The 25,262-nt window shown below is 36.1% G+C and overlaps 1 protein-coding gene across 3 annotated transcripts in view; it reads left to right on the top strand.

The window, feature by feature from the left end:
- The first annotated feature begins 5,622 nt into the window (after nt 1–5,622).
- Nucleotides 5,623–25,262, top strand: part of LOC138329705 (micronuclear linker histone polyprotein-like) — a 46,881-nt gene continuing 27,241 nt past the window's right edge. The window contains exons 1-7 of one of the 3 annotated variants that reach the window (XM_069276970.1): nt 5,623–6,145; nt 11,192–11,213; nt 14,870–14,941; nt 15,606–15,736; nt 17,078–17,180; nt 19,433–19,548; nt 20,332–20,404. In XM_069276970.1, coding sequence (XP_069133071.1) covers nt 6,090–6,145; nt 11,192–11,213; nt 14,870–14,941; nt 15,606–15,736; nt 17,078–17,180; nt 19,433–19,548; nt 20,332–20,404 — 573 coding nt within the window. In that variant the 5' untranslated portion in view covers nt 5,623–6,089. Of the gene's footprint in view, nt 6,146–11,191; nt 11,214–14,869; nt 14,942–15,605; nt 15,737–17,077; nt 17,181–19,432; nt 19,549–20,331; nt 20,405–24,733; nt 24,849–25,262 lie in introns of those variants that run through there. The other 2 variants (XM_069276971.1, XM_069276972.1) reach the window with 2 other exon arrangements.

The raw sequence follows: 25,262 nt of genomic DNA, 5'->3' as shown, positions 1-25,262 counted from the left end.
TGCGAATTCGTCTTAACGTAGTGTAGAGTCCGAAGCCAGGCAGTCTAGTCAAAGGGCAAAATCAGAAAACAAGCCCCCGTTAGGGATAATAAAAAAGTCCCAATGAACCTCCGAAGGAAAAGGATAAGAAAATGGATATACCTCCCCGTGAAAGAAGTACACCATGCCTCTTTACATACAGGTATAAACCATAAATATACGTACACTTAAGTGTGTAACGTTCCCTCTAAACGAAAAATAAACGCAAAACGCAAACGAAATGCTGAATGATAACTAATGAAAACTCAAACGAAACATGAGTAAAAAAAATACGAATAGCGTAAAACGAAAAACGCGTTTCGACAACCGCAAAACGAAAAACGAGTCACAGAAGATCTTCTAGCTGTAATATTGTAGCTCAAAAGACTTTTAGACAGAAAATGATGTCGTCTTTAGAAAGGTATAGTATGCCGGGTACGTATATTTGTTCTAAAGATCTCCCAGCGTGACTGGTAGACGAAAAGAGGAAGATCTCATTGATCTGGTAATGCGAGCTGACACATCCGAAGAAAAGCCTGCCTGATCGAGGCTTCCTGAGATAGCTTCCACGCCTGAAGATGGGGGATCTCGGGGCGTAAATACATCCTCCTGGACCGAAGCTGGCGCAGAATATTGGTTCTGGGCGGGAGAACCAGAGGAACACTCACTGTAAACGACAAGAGCTTCGGAAATCGGGGTTGTCTCAGCCACTTCTGCCTACCAGGTTGAATGGAGGGAAAGAATATGCATGCATCCATCCATAGTGGGTCCACATTTGGTCTGACACCGGAGATGCAAAAGGTTGGCAACTGGTTGTTTACGGAAGTGGCGAAAAGGTCTACTTGAGGCATGTTTCACACCTGACAATTGGCCTCGAAGATCGAGGGGTTTAGCTGTCATTCTGTCAGAAACGGCTGGCGGCGCCTGGAAATAGTATCCGCCAGAACAGTTTACCTACTTGGAATATGCTTGTTTAAAACAGTCAACTGCATTTCCCGACAGAGAAGATGAATATGGATAGCGAGGGCACAAATGACGTGAGATATAGTCTGCCAATCTCTCTAGATACGCAAGAACTGTAGAAATATCCATAGCCACACAAACCACCTTAAAATGCGCAATCATCCAAAAAAAAATCATGGCGGGAACTGGCTTAGACAACTAAATCCCCCGAATAACGCAGTCTTTTACCAGTCTTTTTAACCGCTTACCACGGAACAAACTTTTTACCGATTGGTTGAGAGGAAGCTAAATCCCCCATTCCCTGATGGCAGGCTCCCTTTTTTGCGACGATGTACATCTATAGAGGTCTTATGTGAAGTCTCTCCAGGACAGCCACATCTACCAGAGCTTTACGGTTACCCAGAACTGGACGTGAGAACAGCCGATGAAGGTCAGTGAAAGATCAACGGTGCAAAGACAATACTCTGAACCATGTTGAGACGTTTCCCGGGAAGACAAAGTCTTGAGAAGGGAAAACATCGGACTTCTCTGGAAGGAATAAAGCCGACTTTGAGTAAAAGTGTCCTGACCAGACCAGAGTTCTGCTCTAAAGATTTCTGCAATAGCTGGAGCATGATGGAATCGTCGAAATAGATGTGGAAATATATTCCCCTGGACTGCAAGAACCCTAAGACAATCTGCAGCAGCTTGGGGAAAAACAAAGAAGCAGTCATGGGCCGGAACTGAATAAACTTCCCGTTGCATTTAAAATGGAGAAATTTCCGTGCTGACCTCTTGATGGGAATGGGAATGGGAAATCCTTCAGATCTACTGAAGTGGTCCACATCACCTCTCTCGTCGAAGCTATGATGCCCCGTTGAGTCTTCATCTTGAATCTACGTGTTGAAGTCACTAAGATCTATGATCAGACGTCAAGCTTCGGACTTCTTGCGGCCCAAAGACATTCTGGAATATAAGTCGGGTGTGCAGATCTCCTCAATCGAGCCCTCCCGGAGGAAAGAAGATCCTGAAAAGGGAAATGCCCAACCCTCCTTGCCTGCAAACAAGGCCCAAGAGATCTGTGATTTCCCTCCACTCCGGAAGGAAGGAAGGAAGGAAGATAGACAACCTCCTACAGGAAGATCTGGACGACGAAGAAGATCGAGACCCTCGAAGGTGTGAGAATCGTTTTCTATCCGGAAAACTAATCCTGCTGGGGGAGGGTCAGAATCTGCAACTGGAGAAGCGGAGTCCTTCAGAACAGAATTTTTGTCTGCAACGACCAAGAAGAGAGCAAAAGAGCCAGGAACTTCCCCCCAGGGGAGTACTTGTCCTTATTACAATTCCCCTTGTTACCATTGAAGTAAGGTTCGACTTCGACTTCGACTGCACAGTAGACTATGGAGCTGAAATTCTAGCCTTCTTCTCGGGTGGCGTTGACCCCCGCGAGGTACTGGCCTTCACGGTCTGCATACTCTTCAAAGGAAGACAGAAGCAGCCGAGCCCTCCTTCAAATAATTAAACAGAAGAAAGGGTCCTTCGAAAAAAAGAAGAGTGAACCCAGACAAGAGGGCAGTCACCTAACGGGAACGGCACAGGTTCCTCGACTGGGCAGTTTTTCAAAACAGAACAACGTCTAGCCAACAAGATATTGGCGAGTAATCACACCTGTAAAGTAGTTGCTAGAACTCGAATAAGTAATTAGGGTATCGAATAGGTAATAATGACCCTTAATGAGTAATTAAAAGGTTAAAATAGATCAATGTGATGCATAATAATGCATCTTGAATCATTTCTGGTGCTAAATAGTAGCTAGAAATCGAATATCAAATATGTAATGGACCCTAAATGAGTAATTAAAAGGTGAAATCGATCATGTGATGCATAATAATGCATTTTCAACCATTTCTGCAACTTCTCTAGCCAAGGTTATTCAGCCAATTCTCTCCCTGCAATAGTAGAATAGGCCTAAATACCCTTGGCTGGCGAAGTTGCCATTTCTGATGCTAATCAGTAGCTAGAAATCAAATAAGTCATAGAATAAGGAAATGGGAATCAACTTCACGGAGGTATAAAAGAAATGCCTTCTGATATGCCATATTTTTTGCATGACAATGTCAAAAAAGACTCGATGGTCGTCCTAGGGCGACATGTTCTTAATACAAGAACACGTTATTTTTGCTCATACGCAACGAACATCGGAACAAAATCTCACACCACCTACAAAGCAGGGCCGTTTCGTTTATTCAGAACAACCGGTTTGACCGTTTGTTCAAGTCATTATTTCAAGTACATGTATAAATCTTGACGGACCTGCAGTTTTTGATACAGGCCTGTGAGGGCTTTGTCAAGGCTCGTCTGAAAACAATATAAAATCAACAGGTCCGTCTTTAATTCATAAACGAACAACTAGGTCCAACCAGTCAAACCGTATAATCGAAAACGGCCCAGAAACAAGAAGAACAAACAAGAACAAACATGGCGGCAAAATAAAGGTTAGTTTTTCGCTTCAATTTGACTTTCTTGTTTGTGGCCGTGAACTGTGATTACAAAATTACAATTTACTGATGTAAATGTGAATATTAATAATGTATAATTAATATTTTGTCGTAAAATGCTGTGCATTTTTTTTGACGAATTTCCAATGATTTCTTTTATTTACGTAACATTACCGTGCACGACACATGTTTAGAAATGCAAGAAATGCTGGCACGAGTGTCACTGATGTATTAGGCATAAAATATTGACTGCTTAGATTAAATCAAATAGTTGAAATCTATTTTATTAATTCTGAATTATTTTTAAATAATTAACGTTCAATATCAAAAGGTGTTGTTTTTTCAGGATTGTTATATGTATATTAAGTGGTGTCTCCGATTCGGTGTCATCCATGTTAAGAAAATCATCTATAAATTGATAAATTGCTAATGTTTCCAAGTTCCCTACTCCGGCCATCGCCATATTTGTTCTTGAGTCATATTCACGTTATCTGGGCGAGAATTTATGAGAACATGTTCTCTCTCTCTACCCTCTGATAGGAAAAAAGTTGCCGCCCAAAGACACCCGAAGTGTATCTCCTTTTGTAAAGTCGAATCCGGTCAAACAAGCGCTCCTTGTACATGAACGACACTAGTAAACATAATGACAAAGATAAAACTAAATACCGTGCAAATGGTAAGCGTTACTTCCCTTCTGTACTGTGTATTACATGTGAACATGAAGTATTGTCTTTCATGGAAAATCGTATATTTGAAAGGGACACTAAAAATACAAAAAAAAAAACTTGATTCAAACAAATTAAACTTATTGAAATGCCAGTAATTTATACGATGTTAAAGATGCTCCACCGCCGACAGAGCATAAATGATATTCATCATTTGAACAATAATTAGTGTTTAATCGTATATACATAAGTCTAATTAACACATAAAATTACATAAAATAATTGCTTTTACCTTTGGGTCATGCACAATCAGTACTTCATTCCAAATAGGATATAGTGCCATGGAATTTTTTCGGGATGCAATTAATTATTTTTCATATTTTTAACTTGAAGTAAAATTAGAAGCTCAAACTTTTCAATGGTGGTAATGGTGAAAAGTAAGTAACTTTTGTTACTGAAGAAAAATATTAAATCGTCAGCTGCTGTTTTTGATAGTAAAAAAATACCAATTGTCAGCGGTGGAGCATCTTTAAATTATCACACATAATGATAGTTCAGTAATGTGTAGATGGTATTCTTGTTTACATAGAAAGTGATGTTTAAATGACACATTAAAAAAACCAGCAGAGCTTTGTAAGTCTCATCTACATGTACGTCCACGATTAATGATAATACACTTCCTAGTTTGACTGTAAACTTGTTTATTTTCATTATAGCAAAACAAATATACCGGTATTAAACACTTTAATGCGAACAAATTGGTCATATCGAACAACTAATATAAACGTTCATGAAAAAAGGCCTGAAGTCACTGCTGTCAGCAATGGCAATTAATCGAAGTTCAATGTTTTCGCTATATAGTGCACTTCGGCGGCATGCTTCAGTGATATAGCACTATAAAAAGGGCAATAGTTCCACTATACAAGAAGACACAACATGAATATACCGCAGTCTCCCAAAACACGCACCTCGCACAACATACACGCAACACACCGCATACATGGGAGGCCGTCCTTACATGACCATAGCTGTTAATAGGACGTTAATTAATCAAACAAACAAACAAACAAAGCACGATACGCTTATGTGTAACTAATAACCAATTAAGAGTTCGCAACTTTTCAAAGAAAATTAGAAGCTTCAATAACCATTTAGAGAAATACTGCGGACTGAGAGGTACGTGACCGTTGTAGATGTATATACGTACGCGTGTATAGTTTAAATGGCGATGTGATATTGTCGCAGTTCAGTAAGTAATTAAACCTGCACGACGTTTTATCGTATCAATTTCAATATCATATCATGGTATGTTATACTTAGCCACCCCTGCAATCAAATTAAAACCATATCTTTAAATCTGCGTTGGAGCCGAAGACAATTTTATTTAATATGATTACCTATATACAGTGTATATATAAAGGAATGGAGCAGGACAGCTGTCATACCAAACACGTGTACATATTATAATTTATATTGTGGCCAATCAGATCGCTATCAACAATGTCTTGTATAGGAATCATTATTGTACCGAAATGAAATTAGATACTATTATTAATTTGACAACAGACAGACAAATGACGCATGTATACGGTGAATAAAAGGCCCGAGAACTTTAAGTAAATCACAACTGTTATTTTAAACGATTACATTTTCAGATCCCAAGACGAGAGTTATTTAGCTAAGGCGTGTGGTCTCTATAACTATTTCTCTCCGAAGGAATGTAATATATTGGATTCTATTTTACAATACGACTTATGCAGTGTGCACAGAGGAAAGTGTGTACACAATAAAAATAGGTCGGGACCTGTGTACACAACCGCATAACGACGAATGGATTTACATTCAGAACTTTTATCGCTATTCATGTATTGACTGGCTTATACACGGGAGTGTATAGGAACAGCCATAGTACTTTCGTTGGTGTGTGTGGGCTCTAAAGCCCTTGGGTTGCTGCAGTTGAAAGGACATGTTTCACCTGGAATATCCACAGTTCCGTGGATTTTATTCCTGGGACGAATTGGGGTGAGTTTATCAAAATATCCATCGTCTTTAAGATATCTAAGTAAGACTTGCTGACAAACGTGTGATTTGTTTACACATGAGAAATATGACTTATAACGAAAGTACCATTAGCCCTACATACATGTAGCTAGCTTTAGATGTACCTATATACCTATACACACTGTATGTCGACATCGCACGCTGCTTTACGTTGTGTTTATCATAGTAACCGGAACATCATCAATTAATTACGTATATATGTACGTATACGTCGCTACGTACCCGGTAAATGTATAATATAGTATATCATGTACGATAATGTGACACTGTATTTTATAATGTACAATGATGTGACACCCTGTATATTATAGTGTACAATGATGTGACACCCTGTATATTATAGTGTACAATGATGTGACACCCTGTATATTATAGTGTACAATGATGTGACACCCTGTATATTATAGTGTACAATGATGTGACACCCTGTATATTATAGTGTACAATGATGTGACACCCTGTATATTATAGTGTACAATGGTGTGACACCCCTGTATATTATAGTGTACAATGATGTGACTCCCTGTATATATATAGTGTACAATGATGTGACACCCTGTATATTATAGTGTACAATGATGTGACACCCTGTGTATTATAGTGTACAATGATGTGACATCCTGTGTATTATAGTGTACAATGATGTGACACCCTGTGTATTATAGTGTACAATGATGTGACACCCTGTGTATTATAGTGTACAATGATGTGACACCCTGTATATTATAGTGTACAATGATGTGACACCCTGTATATTATAATGTACAATGATGTGACACCCTGTATATTATAGTGTACAATGATGTGACACCCTGTGTATTATAGTGTACAGTGATGTGACACCCTGTGTATTATAGTGTACAATGATGTGACACCCTGTGTATTATAGTGTACAATGATGTGACACCCTGTGTATTATAGTGTACAATGATGTGACACCCTGTGTATTATAGTGTACAATGATGTGACACCCTGTGTATTATAGTGTACAATGATGTGACACCCTGTATATTATAGTGTACAATGATGTGACACCCTGTATATTATAGTGTACAATGATGTGACACCCTGTGTATTATAGTGTACAGTGATGTGACACCCTGTATATTATAGTGTACAATGATGTGACACCCTGTATATTATAGTGTACAATGATGTGACACCCTGTATATTATAGTGTACAATGATGTGACACCCTGTATATTATAGTGTACAATGATGTGACACCCTGTATATTATAGTGTACAATGATGTGACACCCTGTATATTATAGTGTACAATGATGTGACACCCTGTATATTATAGTGTACAATGATGTGACACCCTGTATATTATAGTGTACAATGATGTGACACCCTGTATATTATAGTGTACAATGATGTGACACCCTGTATATTATAGTGTACAATGATGTGACACCCTGTATATTATAGTGTACAATGATGTGACACCCTGTATATTATAGTGTACAATGATGTGACACCCTGTATATTATAGTGTACAATGATGTGACACCCTGTATATTATAGTGTACAATGATGTGACACCCTGTATATTATAGTGTACAATGTGTGACACCCTGTATATTATAGTGTACAATGATGTGACACCTGTATATTATAGTGTACAATGATGTGACACCCTGTATATTATAGTGTACAATGATGTGACACCCTGTATATTATAGTGTACAATGATGTGACACCCTGTATATTATAGTGTACAATGATGTGACACCCTGTATATTATATGTACAATGATGTGACACCCTGTATATTATAGTGTACAATGATGTGACACCCTGTATATTATAGTGTACAATGATGTGACACCCTGTATATTATAGTGTACAATGATGTGACACCCTGTATATTATAGTGTACAATGATTTGACACCCTGTATATTATAGTGTACAATGATGTGACACCCTGTATATTATAGTGTACAATGATGTGACACCCTGTATATTATAGTGTACAATGATGTGACACCCTGTATATTATAGTGTACAATGATGTGACACCCTGTATATTATAGTGTACAATGATGTGACACCCTGTATATTATAGTGTACAATGATGTGACACCCTGTATATTATAGTGTACAATGATGTGACACCCTGTATATTATAGTGTACAATGATGTGACACCCTGTATATTATAGTGTACAATGATGTGACACCCTGTATATTATAGTGTACAATGATGTGACACCCTGTATATTATAGTGTACAATGATGTGACACCCTGTATATTATAGTGTACAATGATGTGACACCCTGTATATTATAGTGTACAATGATGTGACACCCTGTATATTATAGTGTACAATGATGTGACACCCTGTATATTATAGTGTACAATGATGTGACACCCTGTATATTATAGTGTACAATGATGTGACACCCTGTATATTATAGTGTACAATGATGTGACACCCTGTATATTATAGTGTACAATGATGTGACACCCTGTATATTATAGTGTACAATGATGTGACACCCTGTATATTATAGTGTACAATGATGTGACACCCTGTGTATTATAGTGTACAATGATGTGACACCCTGTATATTATAGTGTACAATGATGTGACACCCTGTATATTATAGTGTACAATGATGTGACACCCTACCCTGTATATTATAGTGTACAATGATGTGACACCCTGTATATTATAGTGTACAATGATGTGACACCCTGTATATTATAGTGTACAATGATGTGACACCCTGTATATTATAGTGTACAATGATGTGACACCCTGTATATTATAGTGTACAATGATGTGACACCCTGTATATTATAGTGTACAATGATGTGACACCCTGTATATTATAGTGTACAATGATGTGACACCCTGTATATTATAGTGTACAATGATGTGACACCCTGTATATTATATAGTGTACAATGATGTGACACCCTGTATATTATAGTGTACAATGATGTGACACCCTGTATATTATAGTGTACAATGATGTGACACCCTGTATATTATAGTGTACAATGATGTGACACCCTGTATATTATAGTGTACAATGATGTGACACCCTGTATATTATAGTGTACAATGATGTGACACCCTGTATATTATAGTGTACAATGATGTGACACCCTGTATATTATAGTGTACAATGATGTGACACCCTGTGTATTATAGTGTACAATGATGTGACACCCTGTATATTATAGTGTACAATGATGTGACACCCTGTATATTATAGTGTACAATGATGTGACACCCCTGTATATTATAGTGTACAATGATGTGACACCCTGTATATTATAGTGTACAATGATGTGACACCCTGTATATTATAGTGTACAATGATGTGACACCCTGTATATTATAGTGTACAATGATGTGACACCCTGTATATTATAGTGTACAATGATGTGACACCCTGTATATTATAGTGTACAATGATGTGACACCCTGTATATTATAGTGTACAATGATGTGACACCCTGTATATTATAGTGTACAATGATGTGACACCCTGTATATTATAGTGTACAATGATGTGACACCCTGTATATTATAGTGTACAATGATGTGACACCCTGTATATTATAGTGTACAATGATGTGACACCCTGTATATTATAGTGTACAATGGTGTTACACCCTGTATATTATAGTGTACAATGATGTGACACCTTGTATATTATAGTGTACAATGATGTGACACCCTGTATATTATAGTGTACAATGATGTGACACCCTGTGTATTAAAGTGTACAATGATGTGACACCCTGTATATTATAGTGTACAATGATCTGACACCCTGTATATTATAGTGTACAGTGATGTGACACCCTGTATATTATAGTGTACAATGATGTGACACCCTGTATATTATAGTGTACAATGATGTGACACCCTGTATATTATAGTGTACAATGATGTGACACCCTGTATATTATAGTGTACAATGATGTGACACCCTGTATATTATAGTGTACAATGATGTGACACCCTGTGTATTATAGTGTACAATGATGTGACACCCTGTGTATTATAGTATACAATGATGTGACACCCTGTATATTATAGTGTACAATGATGTGAAACCCTGTATATTATAGTGTACAATGATGTGACACCCTGTGTATTATAGTGTACAATGATGTGACACCCTGTGTATTATAGTGTACAATGATGTGACATCCTGTGTATTATAGTATACAATGATGTGACACCCTGTATATTATAGTGTACAATGATGTGACATCCTGTATATTATAGTGTACAATGATGTGACACCCTGTATATTATGGTGCACAATGATGTGACACCCTGTATATTATAGTGTACAATGATGTGACACCCTGTATATTATAGTGTACAATGATGTGACACCCTGTATATTATAGTGTACAATGATATGACACCCTGTGTATTATAGTGTACAGTGATGTGTGACACCCTGTATATTATAGTGTACAATGATGTGACACCCTGTATATTATAGTGTACAATGATGTGACACCCTGTGTATTATAGTGTACAATGATGTGACACCCTGTGTATTATAGTGTACAGTAATGTGACACCCTGTATATTATAGTGTACAATGATGTGACACCCTGTATATTTATGTATACAATGATGTGACACCCTGTATATTTTAGTGTACAATGATGTGACACCCTGTATATTATAGTGTACAATGATGTGACACCCTGTATATTATAGTGTACAATGATGTGACACCCTGTATATTATAGTGTACAATGATGTGACACCCTGTGTATTATAGTGTACAATGATGTGACACCCTGTATATTATAGTGTACAATGATGTGACACCCTGTATATTATAGTGTACAATGATGTGACACCCTGTATATTATAGTGTACAATGATGTGACACCCTGTGTATTATAGTGTACAGTGATATGACACCCTGTATATTATAGTGTACAATGATGTGACACCCTGTATATAGAAATGTACATCCATTTCATTTTAACTATATATAAATCTTTGTTTTTACAGGTGCCTTGCAAGAGCACTGGGGGTGAGTGTATCATCCTCATCATTGTCATCATCGTCATCATCATCTTATCATCATCACCATCACCACATGTAGCAACAAGAGTAGTATTTAATGTTCCAAGTGTTTACAGAATCCTATTAATGTTGGCTGCTGACTTTTTTATATGTCTCTAAAATAATTTTAAGAAAAATACTATTTTCAAATAGTATACCAATATCTATATTGTAACCTCTTCCTAATGCTATACTCTGCTTAGTTGAGCAAGTTTACTTTGGGTCAACATTGAAGATTTATTTAGTCCTGTGTCTATCCATGTAGAAATAGGCGAGTCGATGTTTATATACATGTCAATCGAGTAGATTAAGCAGGATTTGCCGAGATTCTGTAAGCTTATTAAACGTAGACCTTACTACACCTGTTGATCACAGGTAATCACCAAATCCAGGTGAGATATATATATCGACAGGTAAACATTGTTTGACGATGTTGGACATTTAACTTGACAATGGCTACAGTCAAAGGGTCAATATATCAATTTGACTGTTGTAAAACACCCAGAGCAAAAACCAAACAAGCATTAAATAGCTTTACCGTAAAATCAGCTTGTATTTAAAGAAACATTAATGGTCAGGTTTATTTGGATAACGGAGATCAATTATCAAATACATTTAACCATTAATATTGTATATAACTAGTGTTGAGAATCGCATTAAAACCTTGTGTTAAAGTATTGATTCTGAACAGTTGAGCTTTAAACTCATTCATCCCTGAAGACTCATTTGAATGCTTTTAATTCAAAGGCTAGAAGAGTCCATTATGAACTTACAGGGGTGAAAAGGGAATATCATAATATGCTTTCATCAAAATATAGATGTTCTGTACATATATTAAAGCACATGGTGCAGAAGATTAATCTTACTTTTGAAAAATGTTTGTGAATGTTGTAATGTATATATATATGACTCTAGGTGTTCATGAGGTAATAAACCCAAAAAAGTAATCGTCAGTGCTATTAGAGTTTCATTCATATTTCAACTTTGATCCATGATCCTTATCAGGTCTTGACAGATTCATTGAAGAATTTAATTTGAACTATACAACAGTTAAGCATATCATGGCAGATATTATAAGCTATATTAGCGGGGAAATCGTTTAGCAAGGACATTGATCATTTAAATCAGTAGATCTTACATAATTGACAAAGGTTTGCTGTAGCATATCCTCTTCATCTGAATTTTTAATTTCTGTCCATTGTTACATAGATCAAAGAATATAAAGTATTAGTGGCACCACTGAATTTACAGTGTGAGCTATACAGGCCCTCTAGGTCTTTTTCACATTTGATGTCTCTGGAGTCATATTATATACCCATGCAGAATGTCATTGCCATCAAACATTTCAATGAATCAGTGATGAATGTTGTTGCAGGGACTAGAGGATAACTTCCCATTGGTAATAACTGGACTCGGTAATAACACTGGACACTCAAATCATTTGAAATGTATAGTCTTTTATGATATTGATGAATTCTATATAATCCACTGCTTACAGAGCATAAATCAAATTTATCATTTGGATGATAAGTTATGTTTAGCCATGAATATATACAGTAAAACATGATTAGGACCAATGAAATCACTTTGTTATAACCATAGTTTGTTATATAATATTACAAACATATTATATAAATCTTGATTTGTAAGTGTGTTTGTGATAACCGTGTTTTACTGTATGTCTAATTAACACAAAAATACATAAAAAAATTGTTTGTTTTGCTTTTGTTGTCTGTGAAATCTAGCTCTTCTTCACTCCATATACATGGCATAGTGTCATGGATTTTTAACAGGATGCCATTAATTATTTTGAATACTTTTATATTGAAATATAATAATAAGAAGCTCAATGATGGTTATAGTGTAAAGTAAATAATTCATGTTACTGAAGAAACATACTGATTCATCTGCTCCTGTTTTTGATAGATATAAAAATTACCATTCGTCAGCGTAGGAGCATCTTTAATGTTATGATTTCTGAATATATCAGAACTTCAAACTGATTTTGTTGAAAATGGTTTCAATACAGGTAGCTCACATATTTGTAATGTCTATCCATAGTTCATAAGATAATTCTTTATTTGACTGAAAACAGAAGATAAAAATTGTCTAAAACCATAAAATTTAAGTTAACATGGTAAATGGTAACAACTTGGGCCTACATTTTCAAAGGATTTATTTGTCAAAGCATGTAGATCTAATGATAATGGATACGATTAGGACAGCATAGGTCTGGGATTCACAGCGAACAATCTTATCTTATTTATTGGAGTGAAATTTATGTTGATACAAAATAAAATTTCAATAGAATTATAAGAGATTCAGATTTGGTAGCCATTTATGGCTATACGTGACAAGCCTGGGATAGCAAGGGAAGATAAGTTTACCTAGCCATTTTGTACGACACGTAAAATAAATCTGCTCAAACATTCATCATGTTTATATGATACTTGAATTATAAAAACGAAGCTGAAAGTTCAATATTTACATTACAAAGTTCTTTTGAAAAAAGGCTTTCTCAAATGTAAAATTGAATCTGATTTTGGTTATAAGGGATATGTGGCCACCCTATAAATCATGATCTAAGGGCCTAGTGGCGTCTTAATGGGGGAGGAGACGACACGTCACTGCGGATTTATACACAGATTATACACGGTACAGCTAGGATACTCAGTGCCTATCTTATCACTGTCATAAATATGTACCCATATGATTTGTATGCAAGACATTTCCAATAACTTAAGCCAAACTGATAAGAAACATACCAGTTATGTCATTTAAAAGTTTTGCCCATCTCATTCCTCAGGACTGTCTGAATGGGTTTTTAAAAGAGAATTTTAAAGAGTATACAAGATATACATAACAGTGCGTCTATCTGAGTGGTTTCAAGTGTTTCTAGAAAGAAAACTTCACCAAAAACTGAGGGTTCAATAACATACATTGTCAGAGATTCACGGTTGATAACCCTAGGCTACACTTATGAAGTGCAGTGTAGCATACTGTATAGATAGATGTTTGCGGTGGATTTAATTTCACTAAATTTATGGATCCATCCAAATTTGCAAAAGTTTATACCTTGTAAAATTTATCAAAATCAGAGTTTTACATATTATATCCTGTTGTTTGAATGGACAGAATGAAGCTACAAAGATAATTCGTGAAAATAATCCCCCTTGAGCAATTTCCAAACAGTAAATTGCGAAATTTAATCACTACGTATACAGCAGTGCAATCAATAGTTGATCTACAACAATAAAGGTCCAAAATACTTCTTAAAGAATAGGTATCTACAGTATCAATATTGATGACCTTGGCCAATTCATGCAAGGTCACAGGGGTACAAATACATCCAGGCCTACTTTGAGTAACTTTTCATTGCTAGGATGACCGAGAGATCAGCCAACTGGCCCCAGTAAACAGAACCAAAACTATTCTAAGATTTCATTTTAAGACTGCTATCACATATGACATCATCAAACATTATGTCATTTTTGATTGGTTACCCCATTGTATTCAGAAACTATTGTCATTTTGTCTTTGTCTTTTCAATTCCTCAAAGTATTCCGATTCTATGGTCAATTCAGTTCATCATTGTATACTTTATCTATTAATTTGTCTTTTCAGTTCCCCATTGACCTCTTTAAAGATAATTTGGCAGATGAAATTGAACAAGAAGAACATGGACTCAGCATCAAGGTAATTTTACAATGGTACAAAAGTATTTTGTGTTTACCGTATTCGACCCAATATGCATCCCCATCTTTATAAGCAGCCCTTTCCTATTTGAGGCCTTAATTTCACTTACAATGGCTTATTTACAGACTGAAACTATGAAATCTGCGTGGTAGGTATCTCTATTTGATGTCTTCTGTAAATTGATTAATGGCTTACTCTGTGCATTAATTTTTGTGAAAGGTGAGCCCAAATTTGCTCCTAATAAGCGCCCCTTCATTTTTAAATTTATAACTGCCTTGGGTACTTATTTGGTCGAATATGGTATACAATGTATATGAATTTTAGTGTTTTCAGCAGATTCTTCTTCTATAGGATAGGTATATGTTATTGGTTACATTTTCCCTGAGTCACATGATATTTATAAAATCTTTCAACCTTTGAGGATGTGGTAAAGAAAATCTTTTAAGAGTTAAAGCTAGATTCTTTAAAGATCACTGACAAGAGGCTTACTCACTGTTTTATGACTCTGATGTACAATGATGAAATCCACCTTTAATATCTCACTTCATTTCTTGTGAGGATGATTATTTTTCTCTCACTAAGTTCTTCCTAACATGAAAATTTAAACTGAATTGGTTTTTTGATGAAAGACAATTAAAATAATAAGAGTTATCTCTCTTTACAGGAAGTGTATAAAATGCTGGATAATCGCCTTTTGGAGCGAGCTGTACACCGGACCCAGAACCTCCATACAGCAGAGTGGAACATGAATGCCATTCGTAAATCTGTATCCCTCCTCGACCATCGCGCTATCACGTAAGTGCATGTCATCGATCATAACGCTATCACGTCAGTGGCAACGACCATCGCACTATCACCTAAGTGGCATAGTCTGTCATGCTATCACGTAAGTGGCATAGACCATATCACGTAAGTGGCATGGACCATATCACGTAATTATATAAATGGCATAGACAATTGCGCTATCACGTAAGTGTCATTCACCATCATGTTATAACATAAGTGCCATTAATCATCGCTCTATAACGTAAGAGTCATCGAACATTGCGCTATAACGTAGGTGTCATCGATCATCGCGCTATTACGTAAGTGTCATCAACCATCATGCACAGGTTATAATGTAATTGTCATTGACCATCTCGCTCTCATATAAGTGTCATTGACCATGGCATCATATTATAAGTAGCATCAATCATATAATGCTAAAATATAAGCATCATCAACCGACATACTATAACGTAATTGTCATCAACCATCATGTTATAATGTAATTGTCATTGATCACAGCATTATAACGTAAGCGTCTTGACCACCTCATTTTAACGTAATTGTCATCAACCGTCGCATTATAACATAATTGACATAGATCATCACATTATAACGTCATTGTCATCAACCATCTCATTATAACATAATTGACATCGATCATCACATTATAACGTAATTGTCATTCACTGACCATCTAATTATAACGTAATTATCATTGACCATCTCATTATAATGTAATTATCATCAACCATCGCATTATAACGTAATTGTCATTGACCATCTCATTATAATGTAATTATCATCAACCATCGCATTATAATGTAATTGTCATTGACCGTCTCATTATATTGTAATATTCATCAACCATCGCATTATAATGTAATTGTCATTGACCATCTCATTATAATGTAATTATCATCAACCATCGCATTATAATGTCATTGTCATTGACCATCTCATTATAATGTAATTATCATCAACCATCGCATTATAATGTAATTGTCATTGACCATCTCATTATAATGTAATTATCATCAACCATCGCATTATAATGTAATTGTCATTGACCATCTCATTATAACGTAATTTTCATAGACCATCGCATTATAATGTAATTGTCATCAATCATCGCATTAAAATGTAATTGACATCGATCATTTTATCATAACGTCATTGTCATCGACCATCAATTTATAATGAAATTGTCATCAACCATCGCATTATAACACAAGTTTCATCGAGAAAATTGTAACAGGCAGAATAGATTAATTAACATATTGTTATTAATAGTTTAACAAAGGTATTCAAATTTTGAAATTAAAAAATTATTGATTTGTTTCTTTCATGTCACTTTTGTTTGATTGACAGGTTTGAAGGTCTATATAATACCAGGGTTGCCTACCAAGCCTATGAGGGATTTGATATGATGGGCCTACATATAGAAAAACAGACTCTCTTAAACACACTCAAGGTGAGAAACGTTTTGATGGTGAATAGACGCAACCCTTCCATTAAAGGCCAACTACCTTTTTTAAATGACTTTTGATTTTTTAAATGAGAATGTAACACGATATTGATAATTTGTTGAGTCGCAAAGTTATTAGCTTATAGCTACACTTATCAACACCTCCTAACGAATTTGATTAAAATCAAATCAAATGTTAATTTTCATAACATGGGTCTCATTGTGTTTTCCGCTGTTGTCCAAATTACTGCCACTTAGTTGACCATTACTGCGCCAGACGGCAAAACAGCGAAATTAATCTTTAATGTAAACATAGATTACACTGAAAAAACTTACATTTTTTTCATTGTTGTAACCTTATTTTAGGTCAATTTTTCATCATATGTTACATTTTTTGTATATTGATTTTAGGAATCTTTAATTTTGTTTGTTTCTGAAAAGTGGTGGGTCTTTAAACGGGACAGGAAGCCAATAGTATTGTGATACTGATGTCCGTCCCACTTCCTGTCCTGTCGCGTCCCACCCCACCTCATCCTGTTTATATTTCCTATAGACTGACACAGGCATAATGTCATTTCTGCATTGTAACAATGGTATTGTTAACAATAGATGTAGAACAATATGGTGTAGGTTAATGTTGTACATTGTTGGTGAAATTTATCAGTTTTGACTCGCTATGATTATACTGAGGTGATAACCCGATGAAACACCTAAGATAAAGATGATAATCAAACATCGGTCTGTCAGGTAAACATGGTAATCGCGGTGGTTGAGTGGTTAATGTCTCCCAACATATTACCACAAGCCCTCCACCTCTTAGTCGCAAATTCAAATCCCATGTGGGACAGCTGCCAGGTACTGACAGCTGGTTGGTGGTATTTCTCTGGGTGCTTCGGCTTTCCAGCACCTCCTAATTCTGGCACATCCTGAAATGTCCTTGGCTGACAAGGATGTTAAACTAACCAAACCAAACAATAAAAGATTTATCTGATCCGCACTCGGCAAGCCTTTGCTGACCATGTAGCTAAAATATTTCACAGAGGTAGAGAAATCCCAATCTAATTGACAGACCCATGTAATATTCTTACTTCATTAATCCAGATGTCTTTATGGTCTCTAATTTTGCTACAAACATAACAGAAAAAAATAATTAGTATCACTAATGAACAGTAAGGTGTTGTCTTGTCACCTTAACTGTTAAGAATTAAAAGGAAAATAGATGAGATATGTAAGAGAGAAATTGAAATGTAAACTTTAATTCTGTCATATTTACATTTCATATACAAACACTAGTTATTTTAAAGTATAACAAGTAGGTTATTTAATTTGATTCAGCCCAAGTGCTATTCAATCAATAAATCTTTTATTTTATATTAGATAACATAAAAAGAGAGATCTAGTTCGTCGTCTTCAGTATTGTAAGCTTAATAAGCTATACATATCACTCTGTATAGCTATACTATTAAATTATCTAAAGCTAACAATGCTTAATTAAAGTCGTGACTTTTATTGACATAGTTCGATATTTACAAGTGTAGTACACCATTCTCCTGTGTATAGGTGTACCTCATATATAATAGACAACTGAGTTAGTCCTGCTCGAGCTGAATTAGTTGTCTGACAATGGACATAATAAACATAATAGACATTCATGTATTCATTTAAAAGTCTACGAGTATAATTTATAGTAATATCAATGCCATGTTCTTTCTGTTGTACTGTCCACATTGCTAATACAAAATCAAGCAGAAAAATCACCAGTAATTTGTTTTTATTGCTCTATACATCTACATGTTCATGTTCATGTGTGTGGTTAACGTGTGAGATGGGATTATATCTTACCTGTATGGAATACCCCACCATCACCACCCCACCCTACCCCTACCTTCACCCCCACCCCCACCCCCACCCCCACCCCTTCTCCATATAGACCAAAACACTTGATCTCTGGTTATACATCTGTCCATGTTATTGCATATTCAAGTCTTATTTTAATAGCTCTGTTCATAATGTTAACTGTAATGTAAATGTTTTTCTTGATTTATCATGCATACTGGTATACAGTCAAACCTGTCTATAAAGACCACCCAAGGGACATGAGGAAAGTGGTCTCTATAGTCAAATGGTCTTTATACACAGGTCAAATTGTGTTATTAGTGACCGTTTGGGACTTTAAAACAGTGATCTTAATAAACAGGTTGTCTTTATAAAGAGTTGGTCGCTATAGGCAGGTTTCAGTGTACTTATGTTTATTTTAGATGTGTGGCCGAAGTATTGCTCCAATGAAGTTACTAAATCGAGTAAAACACATGACCCATCAACTGGAGGAGAAAGGACGCATTCAGCTGTACGAGTTTCTAGACCTTGTTATGTGGTACGTTATAACTAGATCTCCTGTAGATAAGCCGGTATTTTATAGCCAACTTACAATGAAGCTAGTCTGAATTATTTGTTTTTGTAGCAAATATTTTGTGTAATTTACTGTCTTTATTCAAGACGTACTTAATTACATTTTAAAAAGCAATTAAATTCATATGGTAAGAAATAGCAACCTATGGATACAGCATACCTATAATTAGCACCCCTCCCCCTATAAGTGCCCCTCCCCTTTTCTGGAGAAGAAGTTGAATCTGTATATTAAATGCCCCCATCCCATGAATTAAATTTAACTATGTTGTGATGCTTCTAACATCAGCATTGTATCCCATATAACATGAACGTATGAGTCTTTTACATGTGAATTGCAACATGATAATGCGTCTCAAAGATTAAAAATCATTTTATATGCATGTTTACTGTGATAGATTATTAATATGGCTGAATTTTTACGTTTTGGTTCACTAATAAATGCCTCCCTTTGTTACATTTTTTTAAGCACCCCGGGTGCTAAATAGGGCGAATATGGTACCCATATTTTCGGGGAAAATATTGTTTTATAGAGAACTGAATTGATTGAATTTAACACCATATAAATCTTAACAGTGGTCCTTCAGTTAGGTGGCATGCTTTGTTGTTGGAGAAAACACGGAGTACCTAAAGAAAAACCAACAATCATGCCTGTAACCTGGCAACCAATTATAGTCACTTACTGTGATTGAAAAAATAACATTTTATACATCACTGTATTTTATTGTTATGATGCTTCTTTGTTTTTCAGGTGTTGTAATTATGAAAACTTCTCACCAGAAGATATTGCATTTCCACCTGGAAAAGACAGAGATCTGTTCAAGGTAAGTGGAAATAGGTCTGAATAATAAATTAAAAGTGTGAAAAATCGTTGAGACCTTCAAATTGGTCAGACAGCTGTAGGCGTATATGTATATATTGTTTGATTAAATTACTGTTGGCACATATATACATACACAGTTGTATATATATGATTTATGTAAAAATGAAGTTATTAATTTAAAAGCAAAAAAAAAAAAAAAAAATTAATAATATTATATCATTAGACTGCCAGGTACTAGTTGTACTTTGGTGGTTTTTCTCTGGGAACTTCAGCTTTCCTCCCCCTTTGAAACCAGGCACGTCTTTAAAACATCTTTAAATGACCCAGCTGTTAACTTACCAAACCGAACACATAATTGAATAAAAACATATAGTGAATGGATGCTGCCTGTTTAGGACGTCATTCTTTTTTTAAATATACCGAAGACTTGCCAAGCTATAGTCTCCAGACTATGGTTTAATAGTTCCCAGTCCAGAGATTCAGTCTATCAATGGAGGCCTGCAAGAAAAGGCATGTAATGTAGTAATGGTAGACAACAATGTGAGAGAAATATGTTCTCAGGATTTCATTTCCATACTTAAATGTCTTTGTGATTCAAAAAATATAACAATAGTTTTGTGAACAGCACATGAACACAGTAAAAAGGCTAATGTATGATGTTTGTGTGGTAAAGCTAGGTGCCAAGTTCTGTCTTTGTAATATACAGTTTGCATGGTGTACATATGTAGGTCTGTTCTGCTTCACTCCAAGTCTTGCAGTTATGTCTACAAAAGTAATAATAGTGCCAAATTTGACATTGATTTATTGGGTGTCCAATGATGAAGGATAAATCTGTAATGTATGGTAAAAAGTCAGAAAAGCTTTTTTTGTAGAGGCCTCTAGCTCTAACTGGTAAAAATTTGCCATAATACTGGATATGCAATATGCAAAAATACATTTCAGATACTGGTTTATTGCACAACCCAAGCTCCAAGACAATGAAAAAAGTTTAGACTTGGCCAATCACAGATGACGTTACAAAAAGTTACGTGATTTTTGATTGGCTAAGCAATAACAATCTAAGACTGGAGCCTGGTATAGTTCATATCTGGTCAAGTATATATGATTATAGTTACAGGCACCAAATAAAAGGGAATCAAAAGTAGTAAAATGCGACTTCTGAACAGTACCTGGATTTAGCTCTTTCTGGTTGAGCTATCTTGTCGCCAGCAATCATTACATATCCAACCAGAAATGTTACAGCTACAGTCAAAAATTAATGAATTAGTGAATTAAGGAGGTGCAAGAAAGCTAGAGTACTAAGAGAAAAATAACCAACTCACATCTGTCGGAAGCTTTAAAGGCAACTGCCCCTTATTGGTTTCAAACATGTCACTCAGAGGTGGAGGGGCTATTGGTAAAATGTCTGAAGATTTGAGCCACTCTGACACCATGCCCCTTTTAAAAGAAAAAGAAGATACCAAGTATCTCCTAGTGTCTGATAAACATTGTACACTGGTCATTTATTGGGGAGGGGGTCAGCTGACAGGGTCAAATACAGTAATACTGACCAGTCGTCCATGTCTGTATGTTATGTATCTCCAATGTCTAATACACATTGTACGCTGATCATTTATTGGGGAGAGGGTCAGCTGACAGGGTCAAATACGGTAATACTGACCAGTCGTCCATGTCTGTATGTTATGTATCTCCAATGTCTAATACATATTGTACGCTGGTCATTTATTGGGGAGGGGGTCAGCTGACAGGGTCAAATACGGTAATACTGACCAGTCGTCCATGTCTGTATGTTATGTATCTCCAATGTCTAATACATATTGTACGCTGGTCATTTATTGGGGAGAGGGTCAGCTGACAGGGTCAAATACGATAATACTGACCAGTCGTCCATGTCTGTATGTTATGTACATATGTATCTCCAATGTCTAATACACATTGTACGCTGGTCATTTGTTGGGGAGAGGGTCAGCTGACAGGGTCAAATACGGTAATACTGACCAGTCGTCCATGTCAGTATGTTATGTATCTCCAATGTCTAATACACATTGTACGCTGGTCATTTATTGGGGAGAGGGTCAGCTGACAGGGTCAAATACGGTAATACTGACCAGTCGTCCATGTCAGTATGTTATGTATCTCCAATGTCTAATACACATTGTACGTCGGTGATTTGTTGGGGAGAGGGTCAGCTGACAGGGTCAAATACGGTAATACTGACCAGTCGTCCATGTCTGTATGTTATGTATCTCCAATGTCTAATACACATTGTACGCTGGTCATTTATTGGGGAGAGGGTCAGCTGACAGAGTCAAAACGGTAATACTGACCAGTCGTCCATGTCTGTATGTTATGTATCTCCAATGTCTAATACACATTGTACGCTGGTCATTTATTGGGGAGAGGGTCAGCTGACAGGGTCAAATACGGTAATACTGACCAGTCGTCCATGTCTGTATGTTATGTATCTCCAATGTCTAAAACACATTGTACACCGGTGATTTGTTGGGGAGAGGGTCAGCTGACAGGGTCAAATACGTTAATACTGAGCAGTCGTCCATGTCTGTATGTTATGTATCTCCAATGTCTAATACATATTGTACGCTGGTCATTTATTGGGGAGAGGGTCAGCTGACAGGGTCAAATACGATAATACTGACCAGTCGTCCATGTCTGTATGTTATGTACATATGTATCTCCAATGTCTAATACACATTGTACGCTGGTCATTTGTTGGGGAGAGGGTCAGCTGACAGGGTCAAATACGGTAATACTGACCAGTCGTCCATGTCTGTATGTTATGTATCTCCAATGTCTAATACACATTGTACGTCGGTGATTTGTTGGGGAGAGGGTCAGCTGACAGGGTCAAATACGGTAATACTGACCAGTCGTCCATGTCTGTATGTTATGTATCTCCAATGTCTAATACACATTGTACGTCGGTGATTTGTTGGGGAGAGGGTCAGCTGACAGGGTCAAATACGGTAATACTGACCAGTCGTCCATGTCAGTATGTTATGTATCTCCAATGTCTAATACACATTGTACACCGGTGATTTGTTGGGGAGAGGGTCAGCTGACAGGGTCAAATACGGTAATACTGACCAGTCGTCCATGTCTGTATGTTATGTATCTCCAATGTCTAATACACATTGTACGCTGGTCATTTATTGGGGAGAGGGTCAGCTGACAGAGTCAAAACGGTAATACTGACCAGTCGTCCATGTCTGTATGTTATGTATCTCCAATGTCTAATACACATTGTACGTCGGTGATTTGTTGGGGAGAGGGTCAGCTGACAGGGTCAAATACGGTAATACTGACCAGTCGTCCATGTCTGTATGTTATGTATCTCCAATGTCTAATACACATTGTACGCCGGTGATTTGTTGGGGAGAGGGTCAGCTGACAGGGTCAAATACGGTAATACTGACCAGTCGTCCATGTCTGTATGTTATGTGAGTCAATGCTCTATTGTATGCAGATGTTTTATTGTCCATATTGTCTGCTAGTCATTTTCATTCAAATAATTTCTCACCATTTGATATATTATTCTATACCAAGTGTGAGAATTACTTGGTAGCTAGACCCGCTCTGATAATAAAAGCAAGAATGGATTTCAGGCCTATTTATTAGATATTTTGATAGACGATTCTTATAAAGTAATCTTTAACCTATTAGGTGTACAAATCAAAGTGTAGAGATGACTCAGGGTATACTTTCTGATAATAAAAGTAAGAATGGGATTCTAGACCCTGTGTAACAATAATTTTTTAAACAGAGTGACGTCAGCTTTATCATTAAATCTGATAGGTCATTTCTAATCGCTAATATTCCATACCGATGGATAAATTTAACATAGTGCCTATATAACTATAAGAGCCTTTTGTTATAAACAACAATAGTTTTACAGATGTCTGTTTTTGAAATGCTTTGTATTGAGTAATTTTGAGTGAATTGTAAGGGACCATTCTGTTATTGTGAGGATATGAGGCCTGTGTTTATCAAATGTGTTTTGTCGTGTGACGTAGAAGTTCAATTAATTGATGGTCTGTTATTTGTAAGACATTCTTTGGTGGTATATTACAATGATTTAGAGACTTCTCAGTAAATATGTTGTGTTTTATGACGTCATTGATGTTATCCTGTGTGTATGATGGACTTGTTGTATTGTGTTGAGAGTGTTGAAGGCCTTCCATTGTATCGGCCCGTCAACCACCTGTGACGGTGGTAACAAACACAGATATCTGTACTCCAATAATATACCATTATATACTGCTTATTAACACCAATGCCTGATTGATGTGAAACTTTATCATGTATAATTATTATTTTGAATTCTCTACAAATGATTGAACATTTTGGAATTTAACTTAATTTTGGAAATCGCCATGAAGTGGGGAACGTTCCATCACACACAATCCCCTCGGAAACAGCACCAATTTGTAAGTAAACTTAAATTGACTTGTGGTAGAGGGATGTAATGAAATAGATTAATGGTACAGGGTTATGATGTATTAATGGTACAGAGTTATGATGTGATGTATTAATGGTACAGAGTTATGATGTGATGTATTAATGGTACAGAGTTATGATGTGATGTATTAATGGTACAGGGTTATGATGTATTAATGGTACAGGGTTATAATGTGATGTATTAATGGTACAGAGTTATGATGTGATGTATTAATGGTACAGAGTTATGATGTGATGTATTAATGGTACAGGGTTATGATGTGATGTATTAATGGTACAGGGTTATGATGTATTAATGGTACAGAGTTATGATGTGATGTATTAATGGTACAGAGTTATGATGTGATGTATTAATGGTACAGGGTTATGATGTGATGTATTAA

Source organism: Argopecten irradians, chromosome 8 (assembly GCF_041381155.1).
Source record: "Argopecten irradians isolate NY chromosome 8, Ai_NY, whole genome shotgun sequence".
NCBI classification, from domain to species: domain Eukaryota; kingdom Metazoa; phylum Mollusca; class Bivalvia; order Pectinida; family Pectinidae; genus Argopecten; species Argopecten irradians.
The sequence above is the reverse complement of the archived record's forward strand: the minus strand, read 5'-3'. Positions and strand labels throughout refer to the sequence as shown.